This window comes from Loxodonta africana, chromosome 20, assembly GCF_030014295.1.
Source record: "Loxodonta africana isolate mLoxAfr1 chromosome 20, mLoxAfr1.hap2, whole genome shotgun sequence".
Lineage (NCBI taxonomy): Eukaryota > Metazoa > Chordata > Mammalia > Proboscidea > Elephantidae > Loxodonta > Loxodonta africana.
The window spans coordinates 63,055,176-63,080,217 of NC_087361.1; the positions used below are offsets into that span (position 1 = coordinate 63,055,176).

General features: G+C 46.0%; 1 protein-coding gene across 1 annotated transcript; it reads left to right on the forward strand.

Moving 5' to 3' along the window:
• Positions 1-4,415: 4,415 nt before the first annotated feature.
• Positions 4,416-24,312, forward strand: IRF6 (interferon regulatory factor 6). The gene is made up of 9 exons (XM_003410140.4): positions 4,416-4,593; positions 8,911-9,000; positions 9,542-9,718; positions 13,926-14,130; positions 15,144-15,272; positions 17,459-17,632; positions 18,675-19,067; positions 19,879-19,997; positions 21,517-24,312. Exons 3-9 carry the CDS (start codon positions 9,545-9,547, stop codon positions 21,739-21,741), a joined length of 1,419 nt encoding a protein of 472 aa, XP_003410188.2. The 5' UTR covers positions 4,416-4,593; positions 8,911-9,000; positions 9,542-9,544; the 3' UTR covers positions 21,742-24,312.
• Positions 24,313-25,042: the final 730 nt, after the last annotated feature.

Here is a 25,042-nt window from a genome sequence, read left to right on the forward strand (position 1 = left end):
CAATTTCAGAGAGCTTTCAGATCCGCTGTCTCATCTCCAAGGTGTATATAACTATGAGGTCGTTTGGTGCTGATCATGAAGCTAAGCTCAGGATGCTGCTCTGTCCCAGCAGGGCAGAGTGTTTCACATCCAGACTATAAACCCTCACATTCATGGTGGTTGTAGTTTCTTGTTCGGCCCTTTTGTCTACAGAGCCAAGGGAAGCTTCTATTGCCAGAGAGAGATGGGAGCAGGGAAAGGGGAGGGAGAATGAAGGCGGGGGGCACACTTCCAAGTGACTGACTGGGCCTTGTGTTTCATGCCTCCTCCCATGTAGATCTAAGTTTGGGTTAAAGAAATCTGCTTCTTTGAGAACACTTACCAATGCTCAGCTTGGTTCAATGATAAAGACTGAAAAACAAGTAACTTGGAGCACTTTAGTGGGGAATTCTCCTAGCATTCCTAACTAAAGTCTATTCCACGCCTATGTTGGAAAGTGAGATTCACTTACGTATTTCTTTCTGTGGCCAGCCTGCTGCAGCTTCCCATCATCTCAATGATTCCAGGATTTGGAGCAGTTCTGGGATTTCAAAGAATGTGAACTGTGGAGGATAAGAGTACGGGGAGAGGGGACATTAGGAGGGCAACAACCAATGTTTGTGAGGCTCATCTATAACCTCAGTGCCCTGAAACACTTGGATTGAGCTAAAGATAAACCAGGGCTGAGAAAGACAGCAAGAGGGACTGAAGGTAGACCTGATGGGTCCCAGAATGCCTTCCAGAAGACTGATGTCTGAGCCCCTTTAAGAATGCACAAAATTGGATTGCTTTGCTTGATGACCCACCCCCCCTTCACCAACCCCACTGATGTCCAGTCTAGCCTTAGAGATTATTTGCTAACATTGACTCCAGTAATACTAAGCCCTCCATTATATTGAACCTTTGGGGAAGTGCCCAGTTGCCACACCTCTGCTCTGCCCAGAGGAGAATGGGATTTGGGTCACATGGCTTTACTGTCACATATTTGGTATTGTGGAGGTGGTGGTGAAAGAGATCCCGCCCCACCAAGTAAGAGCTGACTGGGAGTGACTGGGAGTAGGAGAGGAGAATTCCCCGATTCCCTCTGGCTGTGAATCAGGGCCCCTGGGCTAAACTGTACACCCCACTGCCTGAAACTCAGACTCACAGATGAGTCGCAATGCCCCACCCGAGCAGATTCAAGTCACAGCTCTCTGAGAACACAGAAGAGTTGACTCCTCCAGAGCCCTTGGAGGCTGTCATCTCCTCACAAGATGTTCTAATTCTTCAGACCAAGCAGATGACGTGTGTCTCCAACAGAGAAGACTTTAGGTTGCCAATTGCCTGGGCTCATCACTTGAAGAACCAAGAAGTCCCTCCTGATTTCTACCTTAATTACTCCTGCTTTGTCCTCTTTGATTGGGTCTCCAGCGGAGTGACATGAGAGTAGGGACTTTGTTTTGTTCACAGTGCCTAGATCCAGGGTGACTTTTTTTTTTTTTTTTTTAATATTTAGCAACTAGAACACCACCGTTCAGAATAGACTCTGGGGGAGGTGCTGAGCAGGGTCTTGGGCTAAGCGTTGACTGTCTAGTTGCTGGATAGATGGTGGAAAAGCAGGGTGTTGAGTAGGGGGGAACTGAAACACTAGCTATTCACTGTCACAAAATTTACAACATGTTAAGTGCTGGCAGAACTGTACTGGTGCACACCAGCTCACCCTCGGTCCTGCTTAGAACAGTACCCAGCCCTCAGGGATGGATGGTTGAATGGGAGCTTGCAGCTTCAGTGTGTGCTGGTGAAACTGAAGAAGCTCCTTAGTGCTCCCCAGCCCTCCATGAGTGCCCCTCAAACTAGCTCTTCTGGCTTGCCAGCAGGTTCTTGACTTGCCATCTCCTTTGCTTATTATTCACCTTCAACCAGCCCATCCAGACTTATCTGTCTTACCTCCCTTAAAGAAGAGCCTTAAGAAATAACCTCAGCCATGGGACTCTAAGCTGGTGTGAAAGTGAGAATCTGTGTGTGGACCCATACTTGTGCCATGGGGCTTTTGGCCCCACCTCAAATGACTTGTTCCCGATGGTCTTCCCCCATCCCTTGTGCCCACCTGCAGTCGTCTGTTTGTCTGGTCTAGGAGCCTAGCCACATGGCAGGGGCTGCTGGTCCAGTGAGCTCATCAGCAGTAAAAAGCTGTCTGTATTGATGAGATAGCCTTTCCCCAGCATGAAGGGAAGAGGGACCACAGGGCAGTGGTTGAATCAGAAGCTGGCTGAGTCAGGCCTCAGGGCCTTGCTGCCTGCCCAGACCTGAGCTGACTATGCCCCAAAGCTGGGCTGTGTCTAGGAATGAAGTCCACATTCTTACTAATTTAACTCCTCCATGGTCTCTCACTCATTACTCTAAACATCAAAACCTAAGGGCCCTACTTATGCTGTCTCACTGATGACAGCTCAGTGGGTGGAGGATTGTCTCATTTACTGAGTGAGACACAGTTCATGTAAGGATGTGCTCTATATGGACAATGGGGTTCACTGCAGTGAGGAAGGCTAGGGAATTCATCAAGTACCTGTTAGGGCATATACAGGCCTTGTATTTCATGTAATAACAAGAGATACTATCTTATTCTGTGGTTTATCCTTAAACCAAACAAACAAACAAACAAACCGAACCCGTTGCTGTCGAGTCAATTCTGACTCACAGCGATCCTACGGGACAGAGTAGGACTGCTCCGTTGGGTTGCCAATAAGCAGCTGGTGGATTCGGAGTGTTGACGTTTTGGTTAGCAGCTGACCTTAACCACTGCATCACCAGGACTCCATTACCCCGATAATAACTGCATGGGCTTATATATAGGACTTCTACCACCCATCTGCCTGAGTGTTACCATGATGCTGGAAGCTGTGCCACGGGTATTTCAAATAGCATTAGGGTTAACCATGGTGGACAAGTTTCACTGGAACTTCCAAACAAAGACAGACTAAGGCCTGGCTATCTACTTCAGAAAATTAGCCAACGAAAACCCTATGGATTACAACAGAATATTGTCCGATATAGTGCTGGAAGATGAGCCCCCTAGGTTGGAAGGCACTGCACAATGGCCACAACTGTGGACTCAAACATACCAATGATCGTGAAGATGGTGCAGGACCGGGTAATGTTTTGCTATGTTGTGCATATAAGTTGCCATGAGTTGGAGCCAACTTGACAGCTTCTAACAATCCCCACAACCACCTTATGAAGTAGGTACTATTATTAACCTACAGATAAGGAAATAAAGATCCAGAGAGCTTCAGAAACTTTCCCAATTCCATAGTAATTGAAGGAGCTGGATTTTGAATTCCAGTAGTTGGCTCCAGAGGCCATGCTTTTAATTATTATACTATATTCATTAGAAACCAACCAACCAACCCATTGCCATTGAGTCGATTCTGATCCATAGTGACCCTACAGGACAGGGTAGAACTGCCCCATAGGGTTTCCAAGGAGTGAAAAAGAAAAAAAAAAAGGCAGGGGTTATTATTCTCACTGACTAGGTGAGAAAACTGAAACCAAGAAGTTATAGAACATATCCATAAGAGTAAGAGGCAGAATTCCTGTCATGGAAGCCATACCATTTCCTTCAGCCTGGGCCAATTGTCCTGAGCCCTTACTCATATTCCAATCCACTTACAAGTTCAGGCCCACAGGTAGTAAAAACAAACAAACAAAAAAACAACTAAACCAAACCTGTTGCCACTGAGTCATCCTGACTCACAGCGACTTTGTAGGACAGAGCGGAACTGCCCTATAGAGTTTCCAAGGAGCTGCTGGTGGATTCAACTGCTGACCTTTTGGTTAGCAGCCAAACTCTTAACCACTGAACCACTAGGGCTCCTCACAGGTAGTAAGGTCAGCCCAAAATCTCAAAACATTTATATGTGCTTGGTTAAGAGCTACCGCTCCTAACCAAAAGGTCGGCAGTTTGAAACCACCAGCCGCTCTTTGGGAACCATATGGGGCAGTTATACTCAGTCCTATAGGGTTACTACGAGTGGGAATGGACTGGACAGCAACGGGTTTTTTTTTTTTCTTTTTTAGTTTTTGTCTCCATACCTCAGGGTAATTATGGGGCGTGAAGGAGGGGGAGGTCCCCTCTCCTTTTAGATCTTACCTCCCAGGCCCTTCCAGTTCCCATGATCACCAGCCCTGAGGCTTAAGGGCTAGACCCAAGTCTGGGACATTTCTTAGCTGGGGTTAGAAGTGCTGGACTGGGGTGGGTAAAGAGCCGGGCCGGGCTGTGCCGCCCAGGAAGGCAGAGTATCGTCTTCCTCGGAACCCGCCAACCCCGGCAGCCAGAGGGCGTGGCCACACCTGGGAGGCGGGGCCGGATGGCGGAGGGGCTGCGGCGTCTTAGGGCGAAGGCGCTGACGTGAGTTCGGCGCACCTGGGCCGGGCAGGTAAGGGCTGGTGCGCACCTGGGAGTGGATCCCGCAGTTCCTGCCTGCGCAGAGCCGGCGCCCCCTGCCCTAGCCGTCGAGGAACGCCGTGGCGAGGGGTGATCTTAGCTGGAATTTGATTCGGAGGGAAGTCCGCTTCTGATAGCAGGATTGAGGAAAGGTGAGGACGCCAACTTCTGCAGACTAGTTAGAGGGAGGGGGGAACACGCCCGCGGGTGGGGAGGGGTCCGCTCCAGTGTTTGTGGGGTGGGGTAGCTTGCTTGGGGACTCCTCCTGTTTGGGAACACCCGCTAGGGCTGGGTGCCTCTCGCTCCGGTATCCAGGTAGCTTTGGGCGATCGTAGCCCTGGAACGCTCGGACCCTCCCGGCCCCATACTTGTGCTCACTTCTTTCCTTCCTCGCAGACATTAAGTGTGCTGCTCTCGACCTTCAGATCCCCACCTCACTATGGTGTAGAGTAAAAGCCTCCTTCGGTCTCACCAGCTTGCTTGGCTGCTGGCTCCTGTGTCCAGAGAGGGTACTTCCCACTTCTGCTTGGTCCTGGTGGGCGTTTTGGGAAGTTGGGAGTGGGGGCTACCGGGAGCTTTGGCCAGTTTGTTTTCCTTCTCTGAGTTTGTTTAGCGCAGTCAGGCCCCTCGCCCTGGGCCTGGGAAACACCCATGGATTTCTAAGCCAAGCTAGGTGCCGGGAGGGTGGTGCCTGGGCGTAGTTCCTCTGGGGGTGAGGCCCTCTTTGCCTCAAGGGGCTGGAGGGTGGGTGTGGAGAAAGTCCCCCAGGTCTGACTGAAAAGGAGCCCTGGGGTGCCGCTCTGTACAGCGAGCCTGCTTTATGATACAGGGGTCACCCATGTCGCAACCGTGTTCTCTTGGCGGGTGTCAAGAGTGGCAGCCAGGGAAGGGAGAGGAAGAGGTGCATGAGTAGGGACTGGTGAAGGCTGCTGCTGACCCAGGAGATTAGTTTAGGGTTAGCACCCAGTACCCTGGGACTCCCTGTCACTGTTCCCCCCACCTTCCATCCAGCAGGGAGGAAGAGTGTGGGAATATGGCTAAACCGAAAAAACCCAGTGGTGTCGAGTCGATACTGAGTCGTAGCGACCCTATAGGACAGAGTAGAACTGCCCCATAGAGTTTCCAAGAAGCGCCTGGTGGATTCAAACTGCCGACCCATTGGTTAGCAGCCATAGCACTTAACCACTATGCCACCAGGGTTTCCAGGAATATGGCTAGAGGCCCAGAATTTACCCTAACAAGAAGTAAATGGAAGGAAGGCTGGGGGATTTGGAGGGGTAGCATTTCAGTTCCGTTCAGGAGGAAGGGAAAAAAAAGGACTATGGCTAAGGACCGTCTGTCTGCAAGAAATGCAGGTGTGTCTTACTCCGACAAAACCATGAACTTTGGGGCAGTGGTGCCTCTGGAAACTAGTCTGGGCAGGGGCTGGAGGTGGGGGTGTTTATGGAGAACCTGCTCCTTGGAATGAGGGTGTGGGGAGAAGACAGCGAGTTCCCTGGGAACTGCTCCATGCCCAGTATGAGGGGAGCAGCTGAGTTGGCACCTTTGTCTGTTGCCTGGTTAAATATTTGTTGGAGACACAGGCCTTGAATTTTGCTGTGATGGCAGCCAGAGGTACCAGGCTGAGTTTGCTAGGCTAAGGTTTTTCTGTGAGCATTGGGATTTGGGTGGTGAGGGTGTTTTGAAAGTAGTTGTGTTTGAGGGTGGGCGTCAGGCAGTCTATCCCTAATCACTTTCTTTGCCCTCCATGCCTTTGGGATCTTTGTTGGTGTTTTGGTCCTCTTAGTGTGAGGATCCAGTAGAAGAAGGAAGGGCCTTGCAGAGCAAGGTATAGGATTCAGTACTGAGCACTTTGGTAGAGGGCACTCTGACTTGGGAGTATTAGATCCAGGTCACAGATAAAGCATTTAACTGTTCTGTGTCCCGGTTAACCTAGCTGCAAAATGGGGCTAATAATATCACTTCCAGGATTGTGAGGATGAAATTAAATGCTTTAAGTAAAAGTCCATTTAAAAACTATAAAGCAAAAAAAAAAAAAAAAAAAAATTAAACCTATGCAGCTGTTGTTAGGTGCTGAGTGGGTTCTGACTCATAGAGACCCTAAAGGATTATTGTTACCATGTTCTGATCAGCTCAAGGCCATCATCTTGTATACCTTCCAGTGGCCAAGAAATGTCTTATCTTCCTGTGGTTTAAAAATGCTTATAGAATTAAAAAAAATATTAAGTTGGAACATGCTCAGTGTAGGGAAATGTGAATCATATTGAAAGCATATAGGAGAGTATAGAAAAAATTACTCAAAATCCTGCCACCGGGTAACCATTATGAACATCTTGTTGAGTTGGTGTATTTCTTTCCCTTTTTAAAATTTTGTATGATGTGCTATAAAATGGAGATACTGCTGTACAGCCAATGTTGTATGGGGCATTTTCCCCATTAACTTCCTTTTGTAAACACTTCCCCAAATTCAATAAAAATCCTTTAGAAACACCATTGTTAACAGTTGCTTAATGTTGCAGCCTGTGGATGTGCCATAATTAACTATTCCTCTCTGGATCATTTTGTTTGCTTCCAATTTTTCCCTTTGTGGCTGTTTTTAGAGTCTAGGTTACTGGTGGCAGGTGGGGGAAGTCCTGGCTGACTTTCAAAAGGTAGAGAGGGTTGGCAGTGAGGAAGGTGGGGCATGGAGGAGCAGGCTGGGGTGCCTTCCCTTGGGGCTGGGAGGCAGGTTACTCAGTTGCAGTGCCATCTTGGGAGAACACTGAGAACCAGGGCTCTAGATCTTAATCACTGATCTCTATGGGTGGCTGCTTCTCCCTCCCCATCATTCTGTACAGCCCCTTGTCTTAGTCTGAGGTTGCCTGAATTTTTTCTTAATGGGCTGTGGGTCACACAGGATAAGCCCTTTTCTTCATTGTCTATGATCAGTCAATCCACATATGGATTTCATATGTCTGACAGGCTCAGAATCAGGGCTTGCTAATATTGCAACAGAGGAATTTTTCAAAAGCCCCTCACCAGGATGACCAGTTCACTGCCCACTTCCCTATTCTCTTGGTCCTTCCCTTACCCTGTCCCCCTGTAGTTGTATCTCCAGTAGGGCTAAGACTGGGGAGGAGGAGGGGGTAGAACTTGCCCTTGGGAGTATATGCATTTCTTCCTTTGTATAGGGTGTCAGTGCCCTCTGTGGTTTGATGGTTTGACTTGCCTCCCCACAAAACAACCTAAATCAAAGCCAGGAACATGGGGGAGGGAGGACTTGAACACTATCCGCCACCCTTCCCTGCCCACAGTGAGCTGTGCCCCCCGTGGGGAGGTTTCAGTTGCAGGACCTGGTAATTGGGTCAGAAAGCTCAGGTGAGAGCAGGTCCTTCCTTGCTCTTAAAGAGCCAGAGGCTGAGTTGGGTTTGGGTTTTTCCCATTGGAATCTGGCTAGGTGGAGAGGTGGTGTTAGGGGCCACCCTCTCAGCTAAGCTCTTCCAAGTGGGCACCTTCAGCTCACTTAGCTGGTTTGGTTTCTGAACAATGATCCAGGAGGGGACCTTTCTGAGCATGAAGGTGACTTATTTATCTTCCTCAGGCCATTGGGTAGCTTTAGCAGCTCCAGTGTGAATATCTTCAGGAAGGAGCCTCTGATGAAAACATCGAGCTTCTAGGGTTTAGTACTAAGATGGTTGGCACACAGTAGCTGATACACAAATGTTTGTTGTGTAAATGAATGTTATTTTTCCAAGCACCCCTTTCTCACATCAAATAAAAACAAAACAAAAACACCAAAAACTCCCAACATAATGGCCCAGGCAAACAATTGTTGTTGTTGTGTGCCGTCATCTCTTCCAACTCATAGCGACCCTATAGGACAGAGTAAAAATGCCACGCAGGGTTTATTAGGCTGTAATCTTTAGGGAAGCAGATCACCAGGTCTTTTCTCCCTAGGAGCAGCTAGTGGATTTGAACTGCTGACCTTTGGGTTACCAGGTGAGTTGCTTAACCATTGCACCACCAAGGCTCCTTGTAACAATTTTCTGGTGAGTTACTTAACCAGCTGAGTTACTTAACCATTGCACCACCAGGGCTCCTTGTAACAGTTTTCTGGTGACTGGTTTTTCCTTTAGGCACCCAGTATGGGCAGGCTTTGTTTTCTGCTGTGAGTGCCAGCAGCCATATGTTGTCTGCTATGCTTGTCTGTTTTTATGAGACTCAGTTGCAGACTTTACCCAGGCCGGGCTCCTGCAACCAATCCGTTCGCTCCAGGCGAGGAGGTTGTCTTAGCTGCACAGGGCTTGTTTTTTGACTGTTTCTAGTGCTCTGGGGTTAGGAACTTTGGTATTTGATTATCTTAGGGCTTCTGAGCTTTACAGGCTCACTTGCAGGGAAGTGATCTCAGAGCCTTTGTCTCCAAAGTTCCCGCACCTTCTACCAACCACTGAATTGCCTCGTGGATAACCAGCTGAGATCCCTCTTTCTAGGTGCAGAATCTTTGGGTGGCCAGGAGAAAGGGAAGACGACCCGAGGCCCCGCTCTTCAGCTCCCTGCTCTTTCACTGCCTGCTTGTCCATGTAAGTGGTACTTTGGAACCCAGTACCCGCTCCTTACTTCTCTCTCATGCAATGAGTGTCATTTTTTATTAAAATATTCCCATTCACCTTTAGTTATCTTGTTTAACAGGAGAAGGTACTTCAGCTTCTTGCCCGTATACTTGCTGTTTCCATAACGTTTCCTTCCCTGTCCTGAGATGAGCTAGAGAAAAGCAATCTCCCTTCTCTTCTGAAGCCCTTGGTGCTTCAGGAAGGTCTGTGTGCCAGCAGGGTGACATCACCTTTTTATTTTTCTGCTTCAGGATTTCAAAGAAGAAATGTGATCTGCTTCCATGATAAGTCTGATTTGGCTGGAGCATGAAGTATAAATGGCTTTGGAATAAGAATCAAAAGAATCTTTTAGCCTCTTTTCTTTCCTAACTGGCATAGTCTGTTCCCATATTTAGTTTCTTTGCTGTAATCTAATGAAACTGTAGCTCTATGGTATGGGAACAGTGCCTGGGAAAAGTTCCCAGTAGCTGGCCTAATTCTCCTGGCCTCCCCATTTTTTCCCCACCCCCAGATCATGGCCCTCCACCCCCGTAGAGTCCGGCTGAAGCCCTGGCTGGTGGCCCAGGTGGACAGTGGCCTCTACCCTGGGCTCATCTGGCTGCACAGGGATGCCAAACGCTTCCAGATTCCCTGGAAACATGCCACCCGGCATAGTCCCCAACAGGAGGAAGAAAATACCATTTTCAAGGTAAAGAACTTCTATCATCCAATCTGAATTTTTTTCCAGTTCTCTCAGACCTTTCTGTTTTTGCTTGTTTCATTTAATTTTGATTTTTCTTTTGTCACAGGGAATACACTTGACCCAAAACTGTTATGAAATGGAGAGAATGTTTATGATGGGGTGCCCAACCTTAGTGGCATACTAATTCCTCTTATCAGGAGATGTCTGTAATGTTTGAAACACTTTATTCTTTCCCACTGGCCGAAGGTAGCCAGCTCATGTCCCAAAGGATCTGAGGCAGGGTCGGCTAAACTCCTATAAGTGGTGATGTGGTTATTCCAAAAGCTACCAAGGATGAGGAATCAAGGACTCCCATTCATTCACTCAGGGCCCTTGCTATAAAGAGAGGCGTTTGGTCCTGGGAACAGCTCTTGAGATCAGGGCTAAACTGTCAACTGTTAGCAGCCTTCTAACATAGCTTGTAGCGTGGGTGTAGAGGGCCCTCAGGAAGGTTTTTTGTTTTGTTTTGGATGTTAAAATATTTTACCTAGACCTAGAACCTCTGATAAAAATTAAAGATGATTTGGTGAAAAGTTTTTAGTCTCTAAATGTTTTCTTCATTAGAAAGTAGCTTTGATCTGCTAGTCACTTTATTGAACTGAAAAAAAAATTAATCACGTGACATTTTACCAAGTTTAAGGAAAACCCAAGCTTAAGACAGAAGTAAGTGGGAAGGTGGTTGGTGGGAAAGGTGGTTCTTGTGGTCTGCAACTCTGGAGGCCACGCCTCTGCTCCAGACCAGCTTCTCTTTGCTGGTCAATTTTCCATCTTGAGTAGGTTTAGTTCCTGTGCCCCAAGACATGGAGACGTGGGTTTGTTTTTTTCTTCTGTGATTTACAAGTTGGATGTCAGAAGTGAAATTCAGTCCCTGCCTTGGGCCTCTCAAGTTTGATACCCCAGGATGTTGTTGAGGCCAATCAACAAAGGGCAGAAGGGGTGGGCTCGGGGCTCAGAGGTGAGACATCCTAGAGATGTTTCCACCCAATTCAGTCATGTCAGGCATAGAAAAGAGGAAACTGGCCTGAGGGTACTTAGCAGAAAGTACAGGAGCTCTCTTAGCTTAGCTATTAAATAATGAGGTAAAAGTGGTAAGGAAAACATCTATAAACCATATTCAATTATTGGAGTTAGCATTGAGAAGGTGGTAGGCCTCCCAGTGTACCCTTACCCACTGGCCCAGCTGGCCTCCCTTTGGGGTCTTGGTCTGGAGCTGGGTTTGCTGTTAAAATCTCATGGGGGAAGAGGCTTGTTCCTGAAAGCTCCACTCATGAGAGGAAAGTCTGGCTAAGGGGAGGCTGCTTTGTCATATTTACATCTGTCTATCTGATTGCAGAAGGGTGATGGGGAGGGCCTGGGGAAGCCAGGAGAAGAGTGTGGGTACTTTAACAGATCCTGAATTCTGATGGGCCTTTGGTTGGACACGCAGTGGACACTAACATTAAATGGTCCCCTGCTATGTAACCTACATCTACTATCTCATTTAATTCTCATAATAACCTTGTATGGGAGCTATTACCTTCATGTTGTACATGCAGAAGCTGTGTCTCCAAGGGGGCTAAGTAACTTGCCAAAATCACACAGCTAGTAAGTGGTGGAGCCAAAGTTTGAATCTAGGCTTACCTGCCCTGATTATCACACTGTCCCTACTGACCAGGAATTAGAAGACTTGGCTTTAAATTCTACTACCATCAACTGCATGTGTGATCTTGAGCCAGTCATATAACCTCTCTGGGCATCAGCTTCCCTGTCATTAAAATGGGGATGAAACCAGTCTTGCCCCTCACAGGATTATTGTGAGAATTAAGTAAAATAATGTTGGGAAGGGAATTTGTAAAGTACTATAAAAATACAAGGATTATTTCCATTTTAGGTAGAGAAATAAAGGCCTGCTCAGTGACCAGGGTCTCCCAGAAGCAACGGTCAAAAGGGGTTTGGACAGAGTAATGTTTATTACTCGCAGTGAGTGTCATCTGTTACATCATAGGCCCTCTTTTCTTGACTCTAAAGTTCAACCATCAAGGGCACTACGTACCACTAGATCAACCGTAGGTCCTCAGTGCTATCTGAGTAGATTCTGGGGAATGGCAGTAGTGAGCAGGAAGGCTGGGGCTGTGGTTCTGGGTTAGTCTGGCTGCTCTCCATGGAGGGGCAGGGCATTAGGGAGCCACAGAAATCTGTAGACCTGTGCCAAAGTCTGCACGGCCTGAGTTGGCTGGGCGGGGACAGAGGACAGACAAAGGGAAAGGAAAATGCAGGGAGGCAGCAGCCAGGTACCCAGGTAACTGGATATGTGCCTCTCAGAACCTAGGGAGTGGGGAAGTTGAAATCCCCTGAGGGAGGTCAGATGGAATGGAGCAGCAATCAGGCCCCCTAGTGCCTGCTAAGCCTCCTAAGGCAGCCCAACTTTGTCAAATCACATCCCATACCACAAAACAAATGGAAGGGGCCAAGTCTGAGAAGTGGGTAAGAGGAAATGAATCTGAACTGACAAAGGAGGGATTTAGATTAACTATTGGAAGAGACTTCCTCATGATTGTGAAGCTCTTCCGTGAGTGACTGAGGGGGATTCAGAGATCTTAACAAAGGGAGCAGAAAGTGTCCTCGATTTAGGCTTGGAAGGACTCTGTGGTCAGGAGCGGAGGCAAGAGCTGGGACTGGACAAGGTGATAAGCCCTGCCAGCTGGAAAAAGTTGGTATGTGTACTTTCTGTCTTGAGTTCTCTGCTAATGATATCACTCTTTTCCACATCAGAACACATGTTCCACTTGTGAAGAAAGCTTGTTGTTAGGTTGTTAGGTGCTGTCAAGTCGATTTTTGACTCATAGTGACCCCGAGTGACAGAGTAGAACTGCTCTATAAGGTTTACTAGGTTGTAGTCTTTATGGGAACAGATCACCAGGTCTTTCTTGCATGGAGCCAGTGGGTGGAGCCGCTGGGTAGGTTTGAACTGCCAATCTTTTGGTTAGCAGCTGAGTGCTTAACTATTGATCCACCAGGGCTCCTAAAGAAAGCTTAAAAAAAAAAAAACCCCAAACCAAACCCATTGCCATAGAGTCTATTCCAACTCATAGCAACCCTATAGGACAGAGTAGAACTGCCCCATAGGTTTCCAAGGAACGGCTGCTGGATTCAAACTGCCAGCCTTTTGGTTAGCAGCCAAACACTTAATCACTGCGCCACCAGAGCTCCAAAAGCAACGTCCTTTCCTGGCCCATATGAGGATCGAACCCACAACGTTGGTGTTAACAACACCATGCTCTAAAGAAAGCTTAGAGATCTGGAAATATGTTAGCAATGGGAGACAGAGGAGATCTTGTCAGCAGAAACATAGATGACTGTTAGACCTGGAAGTAGGGTTCTGTTTCTACTCCCTGCATTGTTCCTGAGGACTGTGGTCTGTGGTCTGAGCAGCTCAGCCTTTTCTCCTCTTCGTTGGAGAGACTGCTTTGTTGTCTTATCTGGGGAAAGCACTGTGAGTTCCCATATTTGAAAACCAGAGAGGAGCTGGGGTGATTTTAGCCAACACCAGCAGCCACAGGTGTGGCTGGCAGCATAGTGTTTCCGATAAAGTGCAGAGTTTGAAGAAATAGGGAAAAGTAGGGGATGTGGGTTTATTAGGACTTGAGATCCTCAGCCAGTGGGCAAGCTGAACCCCAGGGTTCCTGTCCTCCTAAAGACTATTATTCCTAAAGCACCTGGTTTCTACAACCCTTTATTTATACATCATATAGAAGACTGAAGAAAGGAGACCAGCAAGACCAAACTGTTCCTATTATCTGCCACTCTCCTTTGCCCTATTTCTTACTGTAAAAGTAATTCAAGTAAAAATCAAATAAGCCCCCCCAAATTACCTGAAATTCTGCTATCCCAAGTTACCATTAGCATTTTGGTACATATCCTTCCAGAATTTTCTTTTCAACCCTTTATTACAACATTGTAGTCTGACAGGTACTGGCTAAAAGATTGTTTGCTCATGGCTTAATGTCCCTTAGGCCCTGCCTTGCCTGGTCCTAAGGGCACTGTTTCTGCATTATGGGATTGGGATGGTGGGGCAGACAGGAAAGGGGAGTGTGTGTGTGTGTGTGTGTGTGAATGTGAATGGGAGAGAGTGAGCACACGCTTCCCTGTGGTTCTGGGCAGCAGTAAGCACTCACTGCAGTTTCGCTTTCCTCAGGCCTGGGCAGTGGAGACGGGAAAGTACCAGGAAGGGGTGGATGATCCTGACCCAGCTAAATGGAAGGCCCAGCTTCGCTGTGCTCTCAACAAGAGCAGAGAATTCACCCTGATGTACGATGGCACCAAGGAGGTGCCTATGAACCCAGTGAAGATCTATCAAGTGTGTGACATCCCCCAGCCCCAGGGCTCGATCATTAACCCAGGTGAGGTCCCAGCTGCTGGGGAGAATGAGGGCAGTATGCCAGATCCTAGGGTGAACTCTTAAAGAGATTACAGCCTGGCTAACCCAGTCTGAGACTGGCAAAGCAGGAAAGCCTTTCCAGACGAAGGACCAGAGAACAAAAGATGTAAACTCAGCAAAATCTTGTTTCTTAGGGGGAGGGTTTATTAGCTTAAGTCATTAGAAAGTAGAGATAGCGTAGGGTTCTACTGTATAAAAAGCCTCTCTTGGGACTCAGCACTGAGTTAAGGAGGCCGGATAGTTTAGAAGGAGAGATTAAGACTTGGAAGGTTTGAGTTCTAAATCAGACTCTTATCGCTTGACTACTTATGTGGTAGATGCTGAATCAAGTCACTTGACCTCCTGAGCCTCAGTTTTTGCAACTGTAAAATGTGGGCTCTCATTTTTCCTACCAACTTCAAAGGCTATTGTAAAAATCTATTGACGTGACATATAAAAGCTATTAAGTTTTTTTGTAAATGTTGAATGTGAAATCATTTAATTTATAGGATACTTTCGCTAAGAGAATATGACCTGATTCTCCTATGTATTCAATGTCCAACAAGTACCAGCTGAGAGCCAGGTAATATAGAACTGCCTTCCAGTGAATCCAGTGAGGCCCCTGAAATGAGAACTTGTTCCTTGCACTAAGCTTACAAGGGCGAGAAGCTGGTGACTTTAAGTCCTTAAATGGGATGCTAATGTGTAGGAAGAGGGTTAGAGAGGAATGAAGAGATTTCTAGAAGGGAATAGGGTCTGCAGCTCCTGGATAGGAGAGAGGAAGAAAGCTTACATTAGGGCTCTGTAGGATGAGTTGGAACCAGCAGTTAATACACCCTTGGTTCACCCACTCTTTTTACTAGGGCATTGAGGGTGCACACGGAACTTGAGGAGCCTCTGTGCTGAGTCCCTGGCTTGTGGCGTGGGTCAGCTGCAGGGATGGCAGTGCAGCCTCAGCTGCTCACCTCTAGGCTTGTGTCTTTGTTTCTGGGGTAGGATCCACAGGGTCTGCTCCCTGGGATGAGAAGGATAATGATGTAGATGAAGAGGAGGAGGAAGATGAGCTAGATCAGTCACAGCATCATGTTCCTATCCAGGACACCTTCCCCTTCCTGAACATCAATGGTGAGTGTGGGTGGCGGGTGGCACAGAGGAGTGAGGAGGATGTAAGGAGCTTTTACCTTGAAACTCCTGACCCCTCAGGCATCACTGCACTGGGAGCAACGACCAGGCCGTGTGGCCAGGATGCTGGTCTGTTAGCAAGCAGGAGTCATAAACAAGGGAACTCCAGTGGCTCAGCTCTCCAGTAGGGTGGGTACTAGGCATAGAGAAAATCTTCTGAATCTTCTATGATAATATGAGGAAATAAATAATTTAAAATCATTCTCAATCCCAATTATAAATATATCAGCTGTTTTAAATTTTGGCTTATTTCCTTCCAGCCAAGCACAGACATTATTTTCATGAATTGTAGGTAATTTTTTTCATTATTTCCCTTGGTTTAAATTCTGGGTCCACTCTACTTAGGCTGAATCTTAGGAAACTACAGCTGCAAATTCTAGGCTCTGACAGAACTTACCTGCAGGAGACTTTTCTCTTCTTTTGAGAACTTTTTGAATTCAGCTTCCCAAGAAAAATGAGTTGAGAAGTTGGAAGACTACTATGTGACAGAACAGGGGCCGAATCTCCCATTGTACATTCTGAGGATTCTAGAACATAAGTTGACTTGTTCTTCTATAGCTCCTTCACCTCAACTGTCCATTGAAACGCTCTTAGTCAAATGACATGTATTCAGTTGAGCAGCTTTTTTTCTGCCTTTCTACTACTATCTGCCTGCTATGTGTCAAATGAGATACTTGTGCCACCTAGAAAACCTGTTATATCAAGATGATTTCTTTAGGATTTTAGAGTCCTCTATTTTAGATGATGCCCCAGCTTTAAGAATCAGGAAGTGACTCTTGCTGTCTATCCATTTGTCCTTCTTCACTTATCCTGCCATTTATGTTTTTGCAATCAAGTGGTGAGTAAAGAAAACTTTCTTGGAGGTCTTTCAGGTCAGTATTGCCAAATGCTACATCCCCACTTGGTGAAATTTTAAGAGTTAGGCCTGTGGAAATCTGGAATTTTTTCCCAAATCCTTGACTGACTCATTCTTTTATTCTTACCTCCTGAAAGGATGCAATCTATGTCCAGGATCCTGATTTCCTATTTATGTTCATATATTATAAAAGTTGTTGTTCTGTGTCCTGTTATGGACTGTCTTGAATTCTTTTTGGAAAGGTATGAGACACGTATTAAAAACAAAAAAATAAAATGGGTACATAGATTTACTAGACTTATACATAAAGGGTCAAAGAAACATTAACCTCTGTGATTTCAGAGCTGTTGGGGCAGAGGAAGAAGAATTGTTGAAGATAGATATCTGAGAGGTGAGGCTAGGGGCAGGAATCTGTGGGCTTTGGAGGGAACCAACTGATAACGGCAGGGAAATAGAATGGATTTTTCATTATCTTAAAAGCGTTAATTAGATTATTTTGAATAAATAATACTTTCACACGGTTTAAAATTCATACTTGTACAAAAAGGTAATTTAGTTCAAAAGGATTCCTTTCCCCCAGCCTCTCAGTTCCTTCCCTGAAGGAGACACACCTTTCTAGGTTGTTGAGTATCCTTCTAGAAATATTTTATGCATGTAAAAATATTTACTCTTAATAGAATTTTTATACATTAACATTTACTCTAAGCTAATCATCTAATTCATTTGAATTTGTTTTATGGGAGACAGTCAGCTTCTATTTGACAGCTGGAGCCACATTTTCCAACAGGAACCCCTCAATCATGCCCATTCTAATTTAGCCCCCAGAGATAACACACTTGTCTATCTTCTCATTTTCAGTAAACACAGGTTTTTACAGCTATGTGTTTATGGGAGAACTAATATGATTAGGAAGGAAGCAGGAGTAAAAAAAGACCAAAAACCAAAACCCAGTGCCGCCGAGTCGATTCCAACTCATAGCGACCCTATAGGACAGAATAGAAGTGCCCCACAGAGTTTCCAAGGAGCGCCTGGTGGATTCCAACTGCTGACCCTTTGGTTAGCAGCCGTAGCACTTAGCCAGGGGAAGCAGGAGTAGGGCAGCCTTATTTCTTATGATGCTAGCTGTGAGAATTGTTGATGGGCTAGGAAATAACCATTGCATCATAGACTAGTGTTTGACTTGTTTGCTGACCTTGTTAGTTCTTAGAGCCTTAAGCCAGGCGATGTGCATATGTTGTGCCGCTACTTACTCACCCACATCCTTCTGTTCTAGGCTCTCCCATGGCACCAGCCAGCGTGGGCAACTGCAGTGTAGGCAATTGCAGTGTGGGCAACTGCAGCCCTGAAGCAGTGTGGCCCAAAAGTGAACCTCTGGAAATGGAAGTACCCCAGACACCTATCCAGCCCTTCTATAGCTCTCCAGAGCTGTGGATCAGCTCTCTCCCAAGTAAGTGAGCCCTGATCTTTCTTGCTGGGTCTTCAGCTCCTATCATGGTCCCTTTTCTGCTTGCCTTCTGCCTCCATTTCTTTGTCATGTATAGAATAGCTGCCTGTGCCTAGCTCCTGGTTGGCTGATGAGTTATTAGAGGAGGACTAAAGAAACATGAGCTCACACCTACTTGCCCCTGGTGATGCTCTGGTTGGTTGTAGCTCCAGGTTACTCATCTCCTAGGTGGGCAGGAGCCTGGGTTTATCAATCTGGCTAGGAGATTTGGAGATAAGACCAGTTATGGTATAGAGAAGTTAATGGTCATGGATTTGGTTAAGGAGGCTCTGGATCTGAGGAACTTTGGGACCCAGAGATAAAAGTCTCTTTCTAAATTGGGCACAAGTTTATCTCAATGAAGAATCAGTCTCATTGCCCCAGTCTCCCTTTCACAGTACACTAGGTTGGGATGTGAGTACTAGAAACTGAAATTTTGTCCAAAAGGCTAAGTAGCTTTGATAAGACCTGTAGGGTTCAACAGAGACTTGTTGAGTGAAGATTTACTTTGGTGTGAACTCTGTCCTTTTATTGTATATTGTTTGACCAGATCCACAGTGTGTGCTCCAGTGTGTATTTTCAGAAAGATGGTTTTCTATTTCTTCTTGTTCCTCTGATTTCTTTAAACAATGAGCCAAAAATGAGACACAAACAAGGTATCTTACTTTTGAGTTCCTTTCAATGTTCACTAATGTGAAAACTCAGCCAGTATGAAGCAGGGAGACCAGGACCATCACTTTGCTCGGTGAAACTCCAGCCCTAGGGTGTGACAAATGAATAGAGATAATACAGATGGACCTTGAACTGTTTGCTTCAAGGCAGCCTGTTGAGTGACTATCGCAGGGATATTCTGATGTCTCCTTTTATTGCAGGAAGAATAGCTATGGCAGTGCCCTTCCTGAAAGCTGGTTGAAAGGTAGCTCGGTTTGATGGACTTGCATGAGTCTTAGGGGTGAACAGGCAGAGCAGTAGAGCAGGACTCTCATGGTCCTCTCTTATCTTGCAGTGACTGACCTGGACATCAAATTTCAGTACCGTGGGAAGGAGTACGGGCAGACCATGACTGTGAGCAACCCCCAGGGCTGCCGGCTTTTCTACGGGGACCTGGGTCCCATGCCTGACCAGGAGGAGCTCTTTGGTCCTGTCAGCCTAGAGCAGGTCAAGTTCCCAGGTCCGGAACATATCACCAATGAGAAGCAGAAGCTTTTCACCAGCAAGCTGCTGGATGTCATGGACAGAGGACTGATCCTGGAGGTCAGCGGTCATGCCATTTATGCAATCAGGCTGTGCCAGTGCAAAGTGTACTGGTCTGGGCCATGTGCCCCATCGCTTGTCGCCCCCAACTTGATTGAGAGACAAAAGAAGGTCAAGTTATTTTGCCTGGAAACATTCCTTAGTGGTGAGTCTCTTTTCAGCAGGTTGATGGTGAGAATTGCTTCCTGGGAGGACGTCTTCCTCCTTCCATCCCTCCTTCCCTCCCCATCGTTCCTCTTCTTTTCTCCTCCCTTTCCTGGTTCTGCAAAGATCTTAGTTTAAAAAAAAAAAATCATTCTGAAGGAAGAGAACCTTGATTCTGAAAAATGAAGGTGACTCAGGCAATGAAGAAGAGAGTTCCACTGCAAAGCTAGGTACTTGGAAACTATTTTTAGGTTGGTTTTGGCTCCTTTTGAGCCTTGGTGGCACAGTGGTTAAGAACTTGGCTGCTAACCAAAAGACCAGCAGTTCGAATCCACCAGCCACTCCTTGGAAACCCTATGGGGGTAGTTCTACTCTGTCCTATATAAGGTTGCTATGAGTCAGAATCAACTCAACAGCAACGGGTTGGGTTGGCTCCCTCAGTGGCAGAAGAGGGAGACAACCTTGTCATTACCCCTCAAATGTTACCAGCTTTTCCTAAACTTTGGAAGTTGACTCTGTTATATTCAGCAAATCATATACTCTTTTTTTGAGGGGGGGGGAATAACTGAGTAGTGAATTCAAGCAGACAGTTTTAGAAAATGCACAAGATGTGAATTTTCCAATATGGTTTGAACCCCAAGTGGGTTTAGTTCAATACTGTCCAATGGAAGGAACCCTCTGTGACTAATGTGACTATGGAACTATTCAATTTTAGTTAATTTAAATAGCCACTTGTGGCTACCACATTGAATAGCATAAAAGATGGCATTGGAATGACCCAGTACACCAACTTGCTCTTCCACCTTCTGCAGACCTTATTGCCCATCAGAAAGGACAGATAGAGAAGCAGCCACCATTTGAGATCTACTTATGCTTTGGGGAAGAATGGCCAGATGGGAAGCCTCTGGAAAGGAAACTCATCTTGGTTCAGGTGAGGAGATAAGGATGTGCCAACAAATCTTCTCCTTTTTGGCAATGCTTTAGCCCCTAGGTCTGGGGTTGAGCCCTGGATGGTGGTAGCAGACTTTGGCTTTGTACAGTAAGGCCAAACAGGAGAATGCAGGGTAGTCAAAATAAGGGCTATGAACCAGTTCAGTTATGGCCAACGGAAACAAGGCAAGGCTTTGAACCAGTTCTAAGTGGTCCAAGGGAAACAAGGGCAGTGGTCCACGTTGCATAGCAACCAAATCTCTTGCCATCTTTGAGCGGGGCACAGCTGCCTATTTCCTACTCGGGTCAAAAGCCGATGTGCAAGAGATTTGGTTGCTACGCAGCGTGGACTGTTGCCCTTATTTCCTTCAGCCATGACTGAACTGCTTTGAACTGATCTGAAGCCTTGCTTTGTTTCCTTTGGTTATGACTGAACTCTTCAAAACCAGTTTGAAGCTCTGATCAAAATGGGTGACTAATTTAGTGAAGAATGTATCTTTCATCCTCTTACTGATATTTGAGTCTTCCTGAGACCTAACAGGGCATGACCCTTTCCAGCTTTTCTTGGAAAAGTCCTTCTCTCCATTTTTTTTTTTTAATAGAGAGAGAATATATATAACAAAATATTTGTAATTAATTACATTCGCCATGTTCTGCAACCATCACCACTAACCATTTTCAGATGTTTTTCATCCCCCTGGTGGAGTGGTTAAAACAACTGACTGCTAACCAAAAGGTTGGCAGTTCAAACCACCAGTGGCTCTGTGGGAGAAAGTTGTGGCAGTCTGCTTCCATAGAGATTTACAGGAACTCTATGGGGTTGCTATGAGTTGAAATCAACTCGATGGCAGTAGATTTAAGCAGAAACTAGGTAGCCCTGGTGGTGCAATGGTTAAGTGCTTGCTGCTAACCAAAAGGCTGGTGGCTCAAACTCACCCAGTGGCTCACAGAAGAAAGGGCTGGTGATCTGCTCCTATAAAGATCTGTTACAGCCAAGAAACGCTATGGAGCAATTCTATTCTGTCACATGGGGTCACCATGAGTCAGAATTGACTTGATAGCACCTAACAACAACAAAATAGAAACCCAGTACCCCTTAAGTATAGCTCCCCATTTCCCCTTCCCCCCAACCCCTGTTAAGAAAAGCCTTTGGTGTGCTTTTAGGAATGTAACCTTACTCTGGGGAGTGGCAGAAAGGCCACTTGGGCTCGCCCCCCAGGATTGTGTGATGAGGCAGGCGATAGATTAAGTTTGGTTGAAAGTCAAATCTTGCTATTTAGGCAGTCATCTATTTAGGCATGTGATGTGATGGTACACCTAGGCTCTTTACCTTATTCAGACCAACTTACTAGACTGAACCTTGGCAGGGTGGTCCAGAGAGATGAAGGTGTCTCCTGTGGACATTAGAGTGGGGGGCTTCTCTAAAGCCTCGTTGGTCCTTACTTTCATCTTGGGTCCCTCCTGTTGCTTAAAACTACCTTTTACTCAGCAGATACCTGTGTGTTCTGTGTCCTGGGCAGGTTATTCCGGTGGTGGCTCGGATGATCTACGAGATGTTTTCTGGTGATTTCACACGATCCTTTGATAGTGGCAGTGTTCGCCTGCAGATCTCAACTCCAGACATCAAAGATAACATCGTCGCTCAGTTAAAGCAGCTGTACCGCATCCTGCAAACCCAGGAAAGCTGGCAGCCCATGCAGCCCACCCCTAGCATGCAACTGCCCACTGCCCTGCCAGCCCAGTAATTGTGAACACCATCTTTTTTAAAATATTGTATATATGGGTATTTTTATTATTCAGATTTAACCAGCTTTTAAATCTTTCTTCTCTCCAACACTGTTAGTAGTCTATGAGTCTTTCCAAATATGCCTAGCTTTTAAGATTGATTTAATTTATGGAAAAATCACCCTTCAGACTCTTTCTTTTTTAAACCTCCCTGTGGTAGTATAATGTAGTAGAAGGAGATCTGGCCTGGGAGTTGGACACCAGGGTTTTAGCTGCAGCTTTGCTTCCAATAGTGTGACCTTGAACAAGTCACTTAACCTTTGGGCTTCAGATTCATCACTTGTAAAGTGCAGGGGTTGGAATCATGCCTGAAATTGCACTCAGTTTTAAAACTCTGATTAGATGACTTCATTCTACTTGTACAAGGCAAAACTGCCTGGAGCAGAACCTTTCTGCACTGTTCTTGTACCACATACTTTTTTTCCTGCCTTCATTAAAGTTCCCTCAAGCACTGATTTGTCCATGATCGAGCTCTGTTTGACCTGTTCTGCTAGTATAGTAAGCTGGCTCCCCGATGGGGGGAGTGAGAGGGAGGGGAGCTGGCTGGTTGCTTAGGAACCAAGCTTGACATCTAAATAGAATTGGGTGCCAAAGTCTGAAAGTCACCCAGCTTGTGGAGTAACAGCTCATAAATCGAGCCTCTAAAGGGAAGCTGTTGACATAGAAAGCCTAGGGATTCTGTGGAAGAATGGACTGTTGGCTGTTTACCTCACCACCTCTCCAATACCACTGTCTGCGGCAGATGAGAGCATGTAACACAGGTGGTGGCCTTTAGAGGAAGGAGCTCTGTTTTTCTTATTTTCTTCTCTGAGGAAGAGCTGTAGTGAGCTAGGCATCTGGGATAAGCTCCTGTGGCTACAAAAGGGACAGTTCCTCCCTGTTTAGAGGCTTTTATAGAGTCTTACTGTCACTTGGATTTTTTGCAGTTGGAAAAGATGGGATGTTGGGTGTGTTAAGGCCAGGCCTAAGAAGGGCTGGGCAGTGCTCTCCTGGAAAAGGCTCACCTAGCACAAACCTGCTTTTCCCCCTTCCTAGTGGAGGTAGCCGGGTGTGAATAACTAAAGTGAAGAGTGGTATAGAACATTGCAGCTACATCTACCACAGACCGGTCTCATCTAGTAACTTTTTCTCAGTCTCTGACCATTTTACAGAGCCTTGGTGGTATGGTGGTTAAGACCTCAGCTGCTAACCAAAAGGTCAGCGGTTCAAATCCACCAGCTGCTCCTTGGAAACCCCAGGGGCAGTTCTACTCTGGGCTATAGGGTTGCTGTGACTTGGAATCAACTCGATGGCAACAGGTTTTTTTTTTGACCACTTTGCCTCTTTTTTTTTTTTGGAGAGGTAATTATACATAATTTAAACTCCAAGACCAAAACGGAAAACAAGATGCTAATCTCTGAGTGCAGGCCCCATTCCTCTTGAATGCCTGTGTGTGCCAGGCCTTAATAAGGAGGCCCATGTCTGGTTTGCTGCGCTTAAATCAAGCCACGGAATGGCTGAAGACTTAGACTAGCTTTCAAACATTAAATGCTCAAGCCCATCAAAGGTGGCAGTAGGACTTATTTATTTAGAATGCTTAAGCCTTGGTTTTAAGGTCTCTAAGGGACCTAGTGGGATCTACTGTTACCATGACCAAGACAAATCTGTGTAAAGGTCAGGTGCCCAGCTTGGAACAAAAGTTGGGCTTCTGGAGACCAAGGAGCAAAAAAGGCATAGGAACTTTACATTTTTTGGTCATTTGGTTTAGTAGGTGAAATGAAGGATTTGGTCTTGAAGTTAGGCTGCCTCTGTCTGTATCTGGGTAACTCAAAGTTAAAAAGAACCCGCAGTAGGTAACTTGGGAAGGCAGGTATTGGATTTATGTGGGTCTCTTTCCTTTCCTGGGACAGCCAGGCTGTTCATCTAGATGGTAGTCCACATCACGTTAGCTGATAAAGGGTGTAGAAAATAGAGTGTTCTGAAGTGCCAAGAAGGACCAAACTTTCAACATATGACTGTAGTGGAAAGTTTAAGAAAGTGTCAGAGGGTTGGGTGAATGATTTTATGTGGTTTTAACTAGATAACCCAGTTTTCTTGTTTGGGACCCGTTATGAAACTTTGGGCAATTGCATGCAAGACTCTCCATTCATCTCCCTTGGTGCTCTTTCTCAGGTCCTAATGGATGGATACCAGGTTTCCGTTCTCTCTTGGGGACTTAGTCTTTTTTCTCCTTGCCTTCCCCTTGCTTAATATTGGGGAGTAAGATGGTGTCCCCAGCTTTTTTCCCTGTCCACCCCACCAAACTAGATTATATCCCCTGTTGTATGTTCCCATTGCCCCCTATACAGTTGTTCCCCCTTCAAAATAATCATTTCCCTTGTAATTGTTCAGTGTCTGTCACCTGCTTGACTACAAACTTGCTGAAGATAGCAATTGTTTGTCTTGTACTTTGCTGCCATCATCTTGCATAGTGCCTGGTACACAGTATGTTCTCAGGTATTTGTTGCTGGAATAAATTAATAAACTGAAATAAGTCTTTCATTTTAGGGTTCTTTTTTTTTTTTTTTTTTGCTAACTACCATGGGAATGGAAACCCTGGTGGCGTAGTGGTTAAGTGCTACGCTGCTAACCAAAGGGTCGGCAGTTCTAATTCTCTAGGCACTCCTTGGAAACTCTATGGGGCAGTTCTACTCTGTCTTATAAGGTCGCTATGAGTTGGAATCGACTCGATGGCACTGGGTTTGGTTTCGTTTTTTGGTTACCGTGGGAATATAATAAATACAGGGAATGAAAAAAATTTCAACATTAGGGGACTACTTTCTAGTCTTAGCTACCTCTGAGCTTAGAACCAAAGTTAGCCCGGGAGCCTCTCTAGGCTGGCCCCATCTTTAGTTCAGTTACCTCTTTCTACAACCTAAAGATACCATTAAGTTAAAGCCACAGGTGCATGCTCTTTTCAACTGGGAATTTCGCAGGGGTAAAACCTCAGCATAGGTGCACGCAGTTCCTAAGCTTCTGCCCTGTCCATGTATAAATTTGGGCTATCTTCTCAGGAATTTTCTCAAGAAACTCTTTCCCTTGGTAGTGAGAGATCGCTGGTGGTTAAGACATGTAACAATGTAAGTGTAATAACACACTTGGATTTTCTTCTTAACGTCCTGATTGAAAACGTCTGCATTCCTGCTTCTCCTTTCTCCTCATGTGAAGCAGCAAACTGAGTTTCTAGAATTTAAGCTCCGTTGAGGGTGGGGCTTTCGGGTTTTACACACTGCAGTACCTTCA

What these genes read in the sequence shown, in the direction of transcription:
- IRF6 (XM_003410140.4), top strand. Translation starts at nt 9,545, where the DNA reads ATGGCCCTCCACCCCCGTAGAGTCCGGCTGAAGCCCTGGCTGGTGGCC. An exon ending in GGGCTCGATCATTAACCCAG is followed by an intron (nt 14,131 to 15,143) that starts GTGAGGTCCCAG and finishes TTTCTGGGGTAG; the next exon opens with GATCCACAGGGTCTGCTCCC. An exon ending in GGAAACTCATCTTGGTTCAG is followed by an intron (nt 19,998 to 21,516) that starts GTGAGGAGATAA and finishes TGTCCTGGGCAG; the next exon opens with GTTATTCCGGTGGTGGCTCG.